The sequence below is a fragment of the Giraffa tippelskirchi genome, chromosome 5 (assembly GCF_054371585.1).
Source record: "Giraffa tippelskirchi isolate mGirTip1 chromosome 5, T2T-mGirTip1v1.2.pri, whole genome shotgun sequence".
Taxonomy (NCBI): Eukaryota; Metazoa; Chordata; class Mammalia; order Artiodactyla; family Giraffidae; genus Giraffa; species Giraffa tippelskirchi.
The window spans coordinates 149,458,315-149,474,172 of NC_137279.1; the positions used below are offsets into that span (position 1 = coordinate 149,458,315).

The 15,858-nt window shown below is 36.9% G+C and overlaps 1 protein-coding gene across 1 annotated transcript in view; it reads left to right on the forward strand.

Annotated features, from left to right (window-relative positions):
- Window positions 1–15,147, forward strand: part of NEGR1 (neuronal growth regulator 1) — a 960,822-nt gene extending 945,675 nt beyond the window's left edge. The window contains exon 7 of the mRNA XM_081490654.1: window positions 13,592–15,147. Within this exon, the coding sequence (XP_081346780.1) occupies window positions 13,592–13,716 (125 nt within the window). The 3' untranslated portion in view covers window positions 13,717–15,147. The remainder of the gene's footprint in view (window positions 1–13,591) is intronic.
- The last annotated feature ends 711 nt before the right edge of the window (window positions 15,148–15,858 follow it).

Below are 15,858 nucleotides of genomic sequence, written 5' to 3' on the forward strand. Positions count from 1 at the left end.
TCACTGTCTCCCGGAGTTTGCTCAATCTCATGGCCATTGAGTCAGTGCTGCCATCCAAACATCTCATCCTCTGTTGCCACCTCTTCCTCCTGCCATCAATCGTTCCCAGCATCAGGGTATTTTCCAATGAATCAGCTCGTTGCATCAGGTGACCAAAGTATCGGAGCTTCAGCTTCAGCATCAGTCCTTCCAATGAATATTCAGGACTGATTTCCTTTAATATTGACTGGTTTGATCTCCTTGCTGTTCAAAAGACTTTCAAGAGTCTTCTCCAGCACCACAGTTCAAAAGCATCTGTTCTTCAGTTCTTAGCCTTTCTTATGGTCCCACTCTCACATCAATACACGACTGCTGGAAAAACCATAGCTTTAACTATACAGACATTTGTTGGCAAAGTGATGTCTCTGCTTTTTAATACACTGTCTAGGTTTATCATAGCTTTTCTTCTAAAGAGCAAGTGTCTTTTAATTTCATGGCTGCAGTCACCATCTTCAGCGATTTTGGAGCCTAAGAAGATAAAATCTGCCACTGTTTCCATTTTTTCCCTATCTATTTGCCATGAAGTTATGGGACCAGATGCCATGATCTTAGTTTTTTGAATGTTGACTCTTTTCATTTTTTTTTATTTGAAGGATAATTGCTTTACAGAATTTTGTGGTTTTCTGTCATACATCAACAAGAACCTAGAGCCTATTATACAGAGTGAAATCAGAAATATAAATATGTTATACTGATGCATATACATGGAATCTAAAAAGATGGTATGGATGAATTTAATTTCAGGGCAGCAGTGGATAAGCAGACATAGAGAACAAACTGATGGACACAGAAGCGGGGGGAGATGTATGGAAAGAGTAAAATGAATGTTGACTTTTAAGCCAGCTATTTCATTCACCTCTCTCACCTTCAGTAAGGGGCTTTTTAGTTCTTGGCCTTCTGCCATTAGGTGGGATCATCTGCATATCACCTGCTAAAGTAAAAGGTAATGAGAAGATGTAGGGCAAGACACAAAAGGTGAGTGAAACAAATATACTGTGCAAATTTATGTCATGTGGAGATAAAAAGAACAGTTATTTATTATGTCTTTATTAGGTGAGGTCACTGTTTCGCCACTGTCAAAGGAAAAAAACAGAAGTAAAGAAAGATGAACAAAACATGATCCTTGTCCTTTAGGAACCCAGCCTAGATGATGAGGCAAATCTGTGAGCAAGGTCAGGATAGAGGAGTTTGAATGTTAGAGCTCTCAAGAGAGGAAGCAAGTAATGGTTAAATGGTCAAGTACATTATCATAGAGGTAACCCTGGAACTGGCTTCTTAAAGAGAAGGGAAGGTGTGTCATACAGAGGCTGGAAAACTGCGAGGAAGTGGAAGAAGGTGATGCCAAGTAGATGGATTGCAGTCCAGGAGGTTCAAGGGTACAGTTAGTTTAAAGTATTATGATCTACTTAGCAGACTGTGAAGAATTATATATGAGGACTGTGACCCAGCACACAGAACGATACATTGGGCATAGTAAGTGCTCAGTTCAGTCAGTTCAGTTGCTCAGTCGTGTCCAGCTCTTTGTGACCTCATGGACTGCAGCACGCCAGGCTTCCCTGTCCATCACCAACTCCTGGCGCTTACTCAAACTCATGTCCATTGAGTCATTGAGGGTACTCAATAAGTATTTTATAGGTACTCAAGCATTGTCTGCATATTGAGTGAATTCTCTGATCTATACCCTTAGAGGTGCTATAGAAGGAGTGTATTGTTGGTGTGATTGTTATTGTTTCAAATGTACAGGACTTTGAGGCACACATGACCTCATTCCAAAAATGGGGTAATTCTTCTTGGGCCAAAGTAGGGGCTTACATTGGTATGTCTTGTACAAATACTAATACATCTCAAAAGCTACCTTTTAATGAACAATTAAATTTGCCACTAGTTAAGTACTTTACCTAGTTGGCAACACTATAGGGAAGATACTTTTATCCCCTCTGTACGGCTGGAGAAAACTGAGGCACAGAGGTGCTAAGCTAGTTCATGAGCTTGATGGTTACAAATATGTTCTCCATTTCTTTACTAAGAAATTCAAGTAAAAGTCATGACAAGAGGGATTCTTTAACAGTTCTCTTGGAGTGTATGTGTGTGTCTGTGTGTCTGTGTGTATTTAACTGTGTATGTTTATGGTGTGATGTCTTCAAAGACATCAAAGAATACATGATTCTTCATTTCTCTAAACTAGAACCAACCTTGCTTTATGATGGTAGTCAATGTTTCCAAATCCTGCATTATTGCTTGATGATGTCACCTTCCCTATAGTGCTCTTGAGCTTTATAGTAAAACCTTATTAAGCTGCAGAAATTAAAATTATTTATCTACATTTCTCTGTAATAAATATTTTGACAGTGCCAATCACTTAATCAAATCCAGGGAGTAATAAAAAGTAAATTAAATATTACCACTGTTTTTAAGAAACTTTGTCTCTGTTTAAGGAGATGAACACAAGGGTGATAAAGTATAAGTAAAAACAAATGGCTATGAGAGAAAAGAGGAACTGGCAGATGAATTCCAGCTAGAGTTAGGTAGTAATTCAACAATTCAATAATACTACAAGGGAATGAAAGCATAGAGATTCAGCATATTTGAATTCTAGTCTTATTTTTGCCTCTAACTTAAGCACATCATTCAATCTCTACCAGCCTAATCTCTTCATCTATGGAAGTGAAGGTTTGCACTAAATGGACCCCAGTATTCCCTAGAGTTCCAACAGATTCTAACTTTGTAAGCCAAATGCATTTGAGATGCATAATGGAAGATAGGTACTATTTCAACATGTAGAGGTGCAAAAGCCCATTCCAGATGAAGGCAGAGTGTGAACAAATCTGCAAATGAAGCAAAGGCCTGGGCAACATCCTAAGAATAAAGGACCTTCCTACCTAGTGTGCCTGCCATGTCAGAGGGCAGCCAGCAATAGGACTGGAAAGGTAGCTTTGGGAAAGTTTACAGAGGATTTTGAGTTCCATAATAAGGCATTTGGATTTTATTAAGGTTTTTAAAGTAGCCAAAATATAATGGCAATGATTAGAGAATCATTGAGAATAACTGAAAGTCAATTTGGAGCATAACAAGTGGAACAATTTAAGTAAATCAGAACTACAGGGGCAGATAATCACTGGTCTTTATTGCATCTGAACAGCTAAGAAAAAGTGGAAGGTACATGGAAGATTCCAAAAAATGGAAAAAGTAATCTAAGAAACATGTTACAGAATAATAGAAAAGAAGCAGTTTAGGATAAGCTTCCTAACACAAAAGATGAAAAAATTTAATAAACAAGATACTTTGATCATTAAATCTTCAAGTTTAAACACATAAAAGCTTAAATAATTTCACACCCACATAGCCACACATATTTGGTCTTACAAACTCCTTCAGTTTGTGAAAATGTTTACCAGTTTGCAATTTCACCCATTTTTTACCACACTAGCAATGTCACACTGATGATATAGCTGATGGTAGTGACTATTAGTGACCTTAAGAACACAGATGGGTTTCTATTTTTATTACTGTAAAACCTTCTTTCTGCAGCTAGATGATGCTTTAAAGGGCCAAACTAAACTCTAGAGTCAAGGCAGCTTGTATTTTATGTTTACATATGTATTTTACAGAACAAAACCAGATTTTAAAACACATATACACACACACACACAGAGAATATGTAACGACAATAAAGAAACTCATTTGTAAACCAATGTGGAATGAATAACTGGACTTTGCCCAAGTTCAAAGAACCATTTCAGGTTATACAGAACTACCTCTATTGGCAACAGACTTTAAAACGGAGCTACTTTAGATTCAGGTACATCACTGATGATTTGCTAAAAATAAACAAAAATATCTAACATAGTTAGAAGATAATAATGAACAATACATGCTGAGATATTTTTTCAATGACTATGTAGGACAGAAAAACGGGGACAGAATTTATTTCTATTTGGGTGGTTACTTACTCTCTTTCACTCAAATGGAGAGTTTCATCTGTCTATTTGCAGAAAAAAGAATTTATCTACAAATAGGCAGATTTCTGAATATAGGTAATACAGAGACAAACATATATTTAAAATTACTAATGTAGGTTGATGCTGAGTAAACAGGATTGTATGCTGTGAACTCTGGTAAAAATCGCTGTTTAGCAAGCAAAAACGGATTCAAGAACAGTGGATTGCCAGAGAAATAGCTTAGTAGTTGCTAAGAAAAAGCTGGCAGGGAAATTCCACGGTCAGAAAAAAGAAAGGAATCGGATGGTTTCTCTAGCCATTCTGCTCATTGTTTACAGCACAAAATGGAGATACTTTTTGTGAAAATAATTATTTTATATTTTTATGCTTGTGAAAGCTTGGTTTGTAAAAATGTCAGAATTTCCTGAATGTAGGTATTTGGTTTTTAACCAAGTGAAAAAGTAAAAAATTTTAAATGTTAGGTGGTGGTTTAGTTGCTAAGTCACATCCAACTCTTGGGATCCCTTGGACTGTAGCCCACCAGGCTCCTCTGTCCATGGGATTCTCCAGGCAAGAATACTGGAGTGGGTTGCCATTTTCTTCTGCAGGAGATCTACCTAGCTCAGGAATCAAACCCAGGTCTCCGGCATTGCTGGCAGATTCTTCACCAACTGAGCTACAAGGGAAGTTCAGTTCCTACTAGGGAAGCTCAATTAGGATATGTATGTAAATATAGATTTTCTATAACCTTAGGTCCCTTATTTGAAAAAAGTGCACCAATGTGCTCTTGTTAGCCTGATTCCTTCTAAAGAAAATAAAAAAGGCTGACTGAGAGGAATTCAAAGTCAGTTATCCAAGTGTTTCTCTCCTCTAAGTATGAGTGGAGCTATAGCTACAGTGAAGTGAAGATGAAATTGTTACTCAGTCATGTCTGACTCCTTACAACCTCATGCACTATAGCCCACCAGGCTCCTCCATCCATGGAATTCTCCAGGCAAGAATACTGGAGTGGGTAGCCATTCTCCTTTGCCAGGGGATCTTCCAGACCCAGGGATGGAACTGGGTCTCCTGCATTGCAGATGGATTCTTCACTGTCTGAGCCGCTGGGGAAGTCCTAGCTGTGGTAAGAACTCACAAATTAAGGCTTACTCTGCAGGACTGAGAGCTGCTTGAAAAGTGGATTATGCTATGTTTATTTCTCTGTATTTCAGGAAACAGTGTATAGCACAAAAAAGATATGTTGAGTAAAAACATCTGAAAATCTCTACGTTGGTAGCCCTACTGCATGACAGCTATGCTTTTCAAGCATTACTCAAGTCCAAGCCTAAGGGAGGAAGAAAATTTTGGAGGGTCCCAGTCTGGGAACATGCTGTAATGACACAAAGCCCTCCCCAACCCAGAAATAGCTGTGCCATAGGTGTGAGATAAGGCATGGTTCCTGATAAGACATGGTTTGTTCTGTGTCTTTAAAGCAATACATCCTCTCTTAGGGTATGGGCCTAAGAGACAAATAGCTCAGAAAGGAATAATTAGATGACGGCTCGGATGCTGAGACTTGTCTGATTCATCCAGACACTGTAATCAAAAGTTGTACATCCGGTTGTAAAGCATATCTCAGTGCTCCTCTCATCCCGAAATCACCACCCAGTATTTAAGCAGAGTTAAATGGTGTAAAAAATTTGGGTATGATCTGAGCTTCTGATGTGTTATCCCTGACACCTGCTGATGGTGTTAAGGTGTGGATATTGCTAAAGAAAGGATTAAACTATCTTTCAAGCAAACTACTCCCGCAGTATGAAATGGAGTTGCACTACTTTTAGACTGAATCAATGTTGCATAATTTCTCAGTAAACTAATATACACTCTTTTGAATCACTCTCTTTTATTTAAAATCTAATTTAGGTGTAAATCATTCACTTTCCATTAAGGTATAAGGTTTCAGTAAAATGCAAGTTGAAGCCAGATTTTCTTATGGAAGCAAAATTAACGTAGCTAAATAACTCTACCTAAGATTGCAAGAATCTTAAAAATATGACTCAAAGTTAGTTTAGTTAAAGCTTCAATAATTTAAGGAAATTGCCTAGGCAAGTAATTGGTATTATACCAAACTAAATATTTCACAGTTACATTTGCTTTCGCCTAAAAATAAAAAACTGGAGCAATACAAGGGAAAACTGCCAAGACTGAAAATAATATGCAGCAGCTGTAAGTAATTGGAAGTGATAATCATAATTAGACAAGATATAAGATATGTTTTAAAGCCCAGATTGGATCTTCCTGTTGGCAACTGGGAGAAATCCCACAGGCCTGACCCTCCACATAGCCTACACACTCTGGTTCAGGTCTCAAAGCCCTTCTGAAACCAAGTTTGGCATTAGAGGAGCCATGAAAGCACTCCCAAGGACATGTGCCACACTGTTACTCTCGAGGAAAAGAAGAAATGGAAGAAGGTCATACTCTCTGCCTTCAAGGAGCCTGCAAAGAGAAGAAACGGCCAATTATCTTGCAACAATTGGCATTCAAGTCCTTTGAGAGAAGTCAAGATAATAAAAAAAAATAAATATTTTGTAATATAAAATGGAGGACAGCTTTGTAAGACCAGAGAAACATTTATTTAACCAAGTATAGGTGAGGAATGAAGTAAGACAGCTTTATTCCATGGAAAACAACTCAAGCTTAAGAGAAAGCTCTATGAGGACAGGAGCCACTTCTGTTTTATTCATTGATTCAGAGAATGCCTCACACATAGCACATGCTCAACTTGCTAAATGAATCAGCAAATTAATAGTGTTTAGATAATACTTGAGGGAGTGTTTATCCTGTGTTAGATGTTGTAGGGTTGTTTTAAGTGTATCAACACATTTAATCACTTTTGAGATGCTATCAATACCAATCCTTATTTGCTAATGAGGATGCTAAACTAAGCACAGCTAAGAAACATGCCCAGGTTACTCTAGTTAGAAAGAGGTGGAGCTAGACTTTGAACCAAAGTCCTCTGGATCTACAGTCCATGTATTATGCACATTATATTTTAAAACTAGAATGTCTTTAACTTTACTAAGAAAGTGGGAAGACTTTTCTATTGTTTGTTTTAAATTTTGATTATTAAGCGACACCAAAGTAGCATCCTTGATATACCCTATTTCATTCCTTCTTTCCCTTCTTGCTTTAAATAAAATGGCAAACTTGAAAACATCTAATACATTGTTCAAGGGCTGTGTATTTTCATTCTCTCTCTTTATTTTAAAACTTCACCCTTTTTTCTTCTTCCTTTTCCTTCCCTTGTCTTTCTCTTTTCTTTCTTGATTTAAATATCTTCTTTACTTATTCTTCTCCTTGAAATCAAAGACAATTAAACAGGTATAGGAGAAAAACAGAAGAGTTTCTTCCTTCTACACTTTGCCTTAAAAGTAAGACATCATAGCAACAACTATTGAAATAGGGTATTTTATCAAAGTTGTACTAGACAAATCATATTTTTAAGAATATTTCCCCATGTTCAATTCAATATACACCTTTTAAACACATTTGGTATAAGATAAAAATGCACACACGACAAGGAGGAATGTTCCGTAATTTCATCATGCTTATAGTCCAATAGAAGAGAAAGATACACATATCTTTATCATAAAAATAAATTATATATATGTAGAAAGATATGTGTATCTTTCTCTTCTACTGAAGAGAATTTCTAATGAAATTATGGAACATTGCCTCTTGTCATAAAGGGCTTCCCAGGTGGTGCTAGAGGTAAAGAACACATCTGCCAATGTAGCAGACATAAGAGAAGTGAGTTCGATCCCTGGGTCGGGAAGATCCCCTGTAGAAGGGAATGGCAACCCACTCCAGTATTCTTGCTTGGAGAATCCCATGGATGGAGGAGCCTGGTGGGCTATAGTCCAAAGGGTTGCAAAGAGTCAGACACAACTGAAGTGACTGAGCACACACATAAGTAAAAAAGGAAGTATTTATGAAATCAGGTAGGACATTAAAAATTGTTATTAGATTAGGTGGGCTTTATGCGAGAAGTTTTAGTTTACATTTTTACAGAAGAATAGGACTTTGATAAGTAGCTAAGGAGAAGAGGAAGTAAGGCCTTTTAGGCTTAAAGATATAGTATGTGCAAATGACAAGGAAGATTGTTTAGAAAAATATCTCATGTGCCTGAAGCTAAGAGTGTATATGAGTCTGGATAAGTTGACTAGAACCAGATATTAGACATCCCTGAATACTGAGCTACACAACTTTGGCTTTCCTCAACAGGCAATGGAAATCCCTGAAGGTCTGGGACTGACGTAGGCTCCTACTCTTGCTTATGCTGGTACAATCTACTGTCCACAGAACAGTCAAGGGTATATTTTAAAATGTCACCCAGTCCCTCTGCATGTAACTGTGCTGTAGATTCTCATATCACTCAGAAGGAAAACAAACTCTCACTATAGTCCAGCTACACCTGTGATCACATGCCATTTCCCTCCTAATGTTACTTAGGATGGGTAGCAGTATGATACTCAAAGGCAACTAAAAACACGGCAGGGAACATACAACAGATCTGACCATCACAGAGGCAAAGATGGATGTCTCCAAATTCAAGACCATATCTGGGAGCCCAGGTTCATCTATATTCTGTCTTTTGATCCAAGAGGATGATGCTACAAAGTTTGTTTGATACATGATTTTCCCCAATATCTACCTCATGATCTGTCTCCCTTGTTGTTGTTCAGTTGCTCAATCCTGTCCAACTCTTTGCAACCCCATGGACTGCAGCTCGCCAGGCTTGCCTGTTCTTTACTGTCTCCTGGAGCTTGCTGAACTCACATCCATTGAGTCAGTGATGCCATCCAACCATCTTGTCCTCTGTCATTCCCTTCTCTTCCTGCCTTCAATCTTTCCCAGCATCAGGGTCTTTTCCAATGAGGGGCTCTTTGCATTGGGTGGCCAAAGTATTAGAGCTTCAGCTTCAGCATCAGTCCTTCCAGTGAATATTCAGGGTTGATTTCCTTAAGGTTTGCCTGGTTGGATCTCCTTGCAGTCCAAGGGACTCTCAAGAGTCTTCTCCAACACCACAGTTCGAAAGAATCATTTCTTTGGCACTCAGCCTTCTTTATGGTTCAACTCTCACATCCGTACAGGACTACTGGAAAACCGGTAGCTTTGACTTTATGGACCTTTGCTAGCAAAGTGATGTCTCTGCTTTTTAAAATGCTGTCTAATTTGTCATAGCTTTTCTTCCAAGGAGCAAGTGTCTTTTAATTTCATGGCTGTAGTCACTGTCTGCAGTGATTTTGAAGCCAAAGAAAATAAAGTCTGTCACTGTGTCCATTGTTTTCCCATCTATTTGCCATGTAGTAATGGGACTAGATGCCATGATCTTTGTTTTTTGAATGTTGAGTTGTAAGCCAGCTTTTTTCTGCCTAGAGAACCCCATGGACAGAGGAGCCTGGTGGGCTATAGTCCATGGGGTCACAAAGAGTCAAACGGAATTGACTGAGCACACACACATGCAAGGTATAAGATAAAAAAGAGTATATCTGAAGATATATGAAATTGAGTAATAAAAGAATCATATGTATGTGTACATGAGTAATCAGTCATGTCCAATTCTCCATGATCTCATGGATTGGAGCACCCTAGGCTCTTCTGTCCATGGGATTCTCCAGGCTAGAATACTGGAATGGGTTGTCATTTACTACTCCAGGGGATCTTCCTGACTCAGGGATCAAATCTGCATCTCCTGTTTCCTGCATTGGCAGGCAGATATTTTACCACTGTGCCACCTTACCCACATTATTACATGTTGTGTTTCCAGTACTTAGTACAGTCCTTAGTACCTAGTTCAATAAATATTTGCTTAGTACCTAGTTCAATAAATATTCAATAAATATTTAAATGAAAATGTATAGTAAATTCTCTAGCTTATAGACAAGTGGCTTGCTTGCTTCACAAAAAATGATTTTATTTTGTAGGAGAGACATATATTCCTTTAGAAAGTGAAAGTGAAAAAATCACTCAATTGTGTTGGACTCTTTGTGACCCATGGAATTCTCCAGGCCAGAATACTGGAGAGGTTAGCCTTTACCTTCTCCAGGGGATCTTCCCAAGCCAGGGATCGAACCCAGGTCTCCCACATTGCAGGTGGATTCTTTACCAGCTGAGCCACAAGGGAAGCCCAAGAATACTAAAGTGGGTAGCACCCCTTCTCTAGTGGATCTTCCCAACCCAGGAATTGAACCGGGGTCTCCTCCATTGCAAGCAGATTTTTTACCAACTGAGCTATCAGGGAAGGCGCTAACCTATCTATTTATTTATTTAATTGAATTGTTCATTCAATAGGTATTTCTTGAGTACCCATTGTGTACCAGAACTTACCAGACTTTGTATCTGGAAATAGTAAGGTAAACAAAACATGCCCTAGGAGAGTTTTTAATCTGGTGAAAGAAACAGATATGTACACAAGTATTTGTAATGCAATATGATAGTTTTATTAAAGGAATATGTATTGTGACCTCATGACACAATAGGGTAATCTGTTCAGCTTGATGAAAAAGGAGAGGGGATTCAGGAAAGATTGCCCCAAAATGCATTTTAAAGGATGAATAAGGAGTTTTCGGAGTACTTTTTACTCGACTCAGTTAATGTACTATTTAGTTTGTCATGATAATAAAAATATTATCTTTGCTTTGTGTGCTTGGCTTTTAAGATCTGTTTCTTATTTATGATATCATTTTATGTGCTTTGCTAATTATTAGTCCTTTACTATTATACTGGTTTTATTGCACTCAAGATTCCTAAAAAACAGCAACAACAACTATGAAATAGATGTCACTGAGAAGGTAACAGGCCAATTAAATATTTATTTATGTTTTAAAAAATAAAACATCATTCTAAGTCCTGAATAAGAGAAAATAATTTAAGTAGTTTCATGGTTTTAAATTAGACTTCTTACATATCAAAACTTGAAAAGCTATCTGTTCAACAATAGACTTATTTTCTTCATCATCTTCTCATTGTTTAAAACGCATTTGTGATGCAAATAGAAACATCAAATAGTTTATTTTGCTACATGTTTACTAAAGTGTAGTAGTTTTAGCCCTTGAATGTCACTCACATGGAATCAATAATTGTATTTTTAAGAAAACTCCCCACTGGCAGGGGTCAAGGCATCTTCTATCTCCTTTAATTTCTTAGAGTTATAAACAACACAATTTATTCTTCTTGTAACATGAAAATATAGGCATTGGTGAAAGTTCCATTAAAAACTAGCTGCTGGCAATTCAAACTCAGTGTGACTAAAGGAGCTTCCAGATTTGAATTATGAATTTGGGGGTGAAACAATATTCTTTCATTACATTATTCATTTCCTACTAGAAAACAGTACTTGAAATCCAGGTTTCATTAAGAAGAGGTAGTTAAAAATATGTTGGTGGAGTTGTTTTTATTATTACTATTATTATTCTTATGGTAAATGAGAATCAGTCTCAAGCATAGCTGAACATGCTTGCGACATTCAGTTTCTGGAACACAACATAATTCACATTCAAAGAGGCAACTGTCCTCTTGTGAAACAAAGTGGAATCCATTAAGTAGACTTCCACAGTATCCCAAGTTTGGTGAATCACTAGGTGAATCTCTCAGTAAAAATTCAACATGACTGTTAGCCAAGTACCCACAGGAGTTTCTCTCTATGTATCTGATTGTGATCTTTCCAATGTATAAATATAGTCATACAATTCAACAGCTCCAAATTCTTCAAACTCTCCTTCAGTATAAAAAGCTAAACATTTTTTTCAATACAGTCGAGTTCATTCTATCTGCCTAGAGTTCCGTTTCAATTCTCTCCACTCCAGGCCTCAAACTTCACAGTCCAGCAACACTAATCTACTTTTAGAGCCTAGAATACATGCCGTGATCTTGCCTTTCCTCATGCCTTTGAATATATTGTTTTCTCTAGTCAGATGATGGTCCCCTTTGGTAAAACTATCTGTTAAATCATCTTACCCTTGCCCAGGCAATTTTAAAAACACAATTTTCTGTGTCACTGCAGTTTGCCCATGCAGTTCTAATATTCCTAAGATTGTATTATAATTGATATCTTTCCTCACCCCAAAAAGAAAAAAAAGATCTTGGAAGAGAAAATCTCTTTGTTTTTTCAGCATTTAGTATAGTATCTGGCCAATAAAATAAGACCCACAAATATCTGTGTGTGTGTTTGTATATATATATATATACACACACATATATATAGGGCTTCCCTGGTATCTCAGTCAGTAAAGAATCTGCCTGCAGTGCAGGAGACCCAGGTTCGATCTCTGGGTTGGGAAAATACCCTGGAAAAGGAAATGGCAATCCACTCCAGTATTCTTGCCTGGAAAAGCCTAGGAACAGAGAAGCCTGGAGGGTACAGTCCATGGGCTCGCAAGAGTTAGACATGACTTAGTGACTAAACCAAATCATATATATATCACTTAGATGTGGAATCCAATAAAGCAAGCAAAACTTGTAAAAGCAGAGAGTAGACTAGTGTTACCAGAGTCTGGGAGCTGGGGAAATTGCAGAGATTGTTGTATAAGGATATAAACTTACAATGAGTAGACAAATAAGTTCTGTAGATCTAATGAACAACATAGTGACTGTAGAAAATAATACTGTGCTATAACCTTCAAAGTTGCTAAGAGACTAGATCTTAATTGTTCCCACCACAAAAATGATCATTTTTTTAATAATAATATTCTTTATTTTTATGATAGTACTTTAAAAAGATTTTGTTTACTTATTTATTTTTGGCTTCACTGGGTCTTAGTTGCTATGCATAGGCTTCCTCTAGTTGTGGTGAACAGGGGCTACTTTCTTGTTGCAATGAGTGGGCTTCTCATTGCAGTGGCTTCTCTTGCTGTGGAGCACAGGGTCTAGGGCGCATGGGCATCAGTAGTTGCGGCTCAAGGGCTCCAGAGCACAGAGTCAGTAGCTGTGGCACATGGGCTTAGCTGCCCTGTGGCATATGGGATCTTCCTGGCCCAGGGATCAAATCCATGTTTCCTGCACTGTAAGGTGGATTCTCAACCACTAGACCACCAGAGAAGTCCGAAAAATGATAATTATGTGACATGATGGAAGTGTCAGCTACTGCTATGGTGGTGATCACATTGCAATATACAAGTGTATCAAATCCACACTGTTGTACACCTTAGACTTACACACTGTTATAGTTCAACTATATCTCAATAAAAATAAATTTAAAATAAATACACAAATGAATGTTGTCCACTATTAGAAATAGTTACAATGCATATAAGAGAAATAATGTTAGCTGACATTTGCTGAGTACTTATGTCCAGTCTAATGCAATGTGCTACATGCGCTTCATCTCAAATTCTCACTGCAGTCCTGCCAGGTGGATTATATTATTTCTATTTTGTTCTTGAGAAAACTGAAGATCAGAGATGTTAGTCAAATAGGCCACACATTGTCATACAGCAGAAGCAGATGTGAATCTAAAATCTGTCTGACTCCAGTGCTAGTTTTTTCTCCAGAACACCCGGCTGCCTTTTGATTATTGTTAAGATCTTGAAAGACACAAATTAGATTTTGATTTATTCTTCTCCATTTCTTTCCAGCTCCAAGTACAGCCCAGTATGGAATTACCGGGAGCGCTGACGTTCTTTTCTCCTGCTGGTACCTTGTGTTGACACTGTCCTCTTTCACCAGCTTATTCTACCTGAAGAATGCCATTCTACAATAAATATAAAGACCCATAAAAAGCTTTTAAGGATTCTCTGAAAGTGCTGATGGCTGGATCCAATCTGGTACAGTTTGTTAAAAGCAGCGTGGGATATAATCAGCAGTGCTTACATGGGGATGATCGCCTTCTGTAGAATTGCTCATTATGTAAATACTTTAATTCTACTCTTTTTTTGATTAGCTACATTACCTTGTGAAGCAGTACACATTGTCCTTTTTTTAAGACGTGAAAGCTCTGAAATTACTTTTAGAGGATATTAATTGTGATTTCATGTTTGTAATCTACAACTTTTCAAAAGCATTCAGTCATGGTCTGCTAGGTTGCAGGCTGTAGTTTACAAAAAAAACGAATATTGCAGTGAATATGTGATTCTTTAAGGCTGCAATACAAGCATTCATTTCCCTGTTTCAATAAGAGTCAACCCACATTTACAAAGATGCATTTTTTCTTTTTTGATAAAAAAGCAAATAATATTGCCTTCAGATCATTTCTTCAAAATATAACATATCTAGATTTTTCTGCTCGCATGATATTCAGGTTTCAGGAATGATCCTTGTAATATAACTGGCTGTGCAGCTCTGCTTCTCTTTCCTGTAAGTTCAGCATGGGTGTGCCTTCATAAAATAATTTTCTCTTCATCTCCAACTAATAAAATGTTTTCTCCAAATTCTACAACTTGAAAGCAAAAATAAACCACAATGATAAAGTTAATACTAACTATATCCTGTCTCTAAAGAAAAAAGGAGCTATCAAATTGTAAAAATCTCTTCCCTCATTACCAATAGGGTTTTGAGAATTTTGCCCCACGATAGCTCAGCTTTGTGATGAAAACAGTTTAACTAATATAGTACAGGTGAATCCACCATATGGTTTCTTTAGTTGTAGCTAAATGTTAGATCCACTTTGGGAAATAATTCCCTTCAAAATGATAGCACAGTCCACCCAAAATTGTCTGGCAATACAGCATCTTTTCCTTTCACTATTAAAGGCCAAAATTTTTAAGGTGGTTTGTCAGAAAGGACACAAAGTCCAATTACCTAACATTAAATGAGATGGGTAAGCACTCAAAACTAATTTGGTTCTGTGGCAAATAAGTTCGTATGCTAGATATAGTGTTCCTGTGGACAGGAGCATTTTGCATATTTTCCAGCTGAAAACATTACTCAGTTGATAGTTTGGCATACATGTTGTACAAAAATGCTCCAGAATATATTATAACAAATATTCCATCCTAGTATGTAGCAGATCAATCCCTGAAATAACTAATTCTGTGGTTAAATCTTTCTCTATAGCCATGTCAGCGTAAACAAGCAAAGCTAAAATGAAAAAAAAAAATCATGCTTTATTTCTTACATGATATATGTAAGATGTGTTCAAATGATGACGAGCCATCAGTGATGAAGAATATCTTAAAATAAATTAATTGCTAAATTATCATGGATATTAAATTATTTCTATCACAAAGAATAAAAACTACATTTTTGAAGGAAAATGCTGTTACTCTACAAGTATTATATTACAAGAATAGTTGATGGTTTTACTCTTTACTAAAGACAGACCATAGCCTTGAAAGCCATTTGCAAGTTTGATAAAGTTACCAATTTTACTATCTCTAGAGACATTTCTGCAAATAGTTCCCTTTTGCAAGTTATAACACCTGCTAATATAGTTAGAAACAAGATATTTCATGGAGGTTGTATACACTTAAGATATCTAATGTAGATAAGTAAAATGTAAGTAAAATTTTGTCCTAAAGTACACAATAAATCTATTTTAATTAGAAATGTGAATCCTAAATGAGGAGGCATAAATATACAATATTTCCACAAAATGGCAATGATATGACATAAAGCTATTAAATTTACTGTAATAATTTACTATGTTATTTTGACTGAATCACTAAGAAAGGTTTTTACAAAAACCACATATGACATTTTAACTTTGATTATTATTGATTTGCTTTTCAAAATCTTTTTGTGGAATTGGTGAGTAAACTACAAAATATTTTGTGTGTGTATTGCAGCTTTAAAGTGGCACACTCCATAATAATCTACTTACTAGAAATAGTGGTGCTACCACAAAAGTGTTAACCATCAGTACCATTGTTTGGGAGAAAGAAACAGATCAAGAATGCATATTATA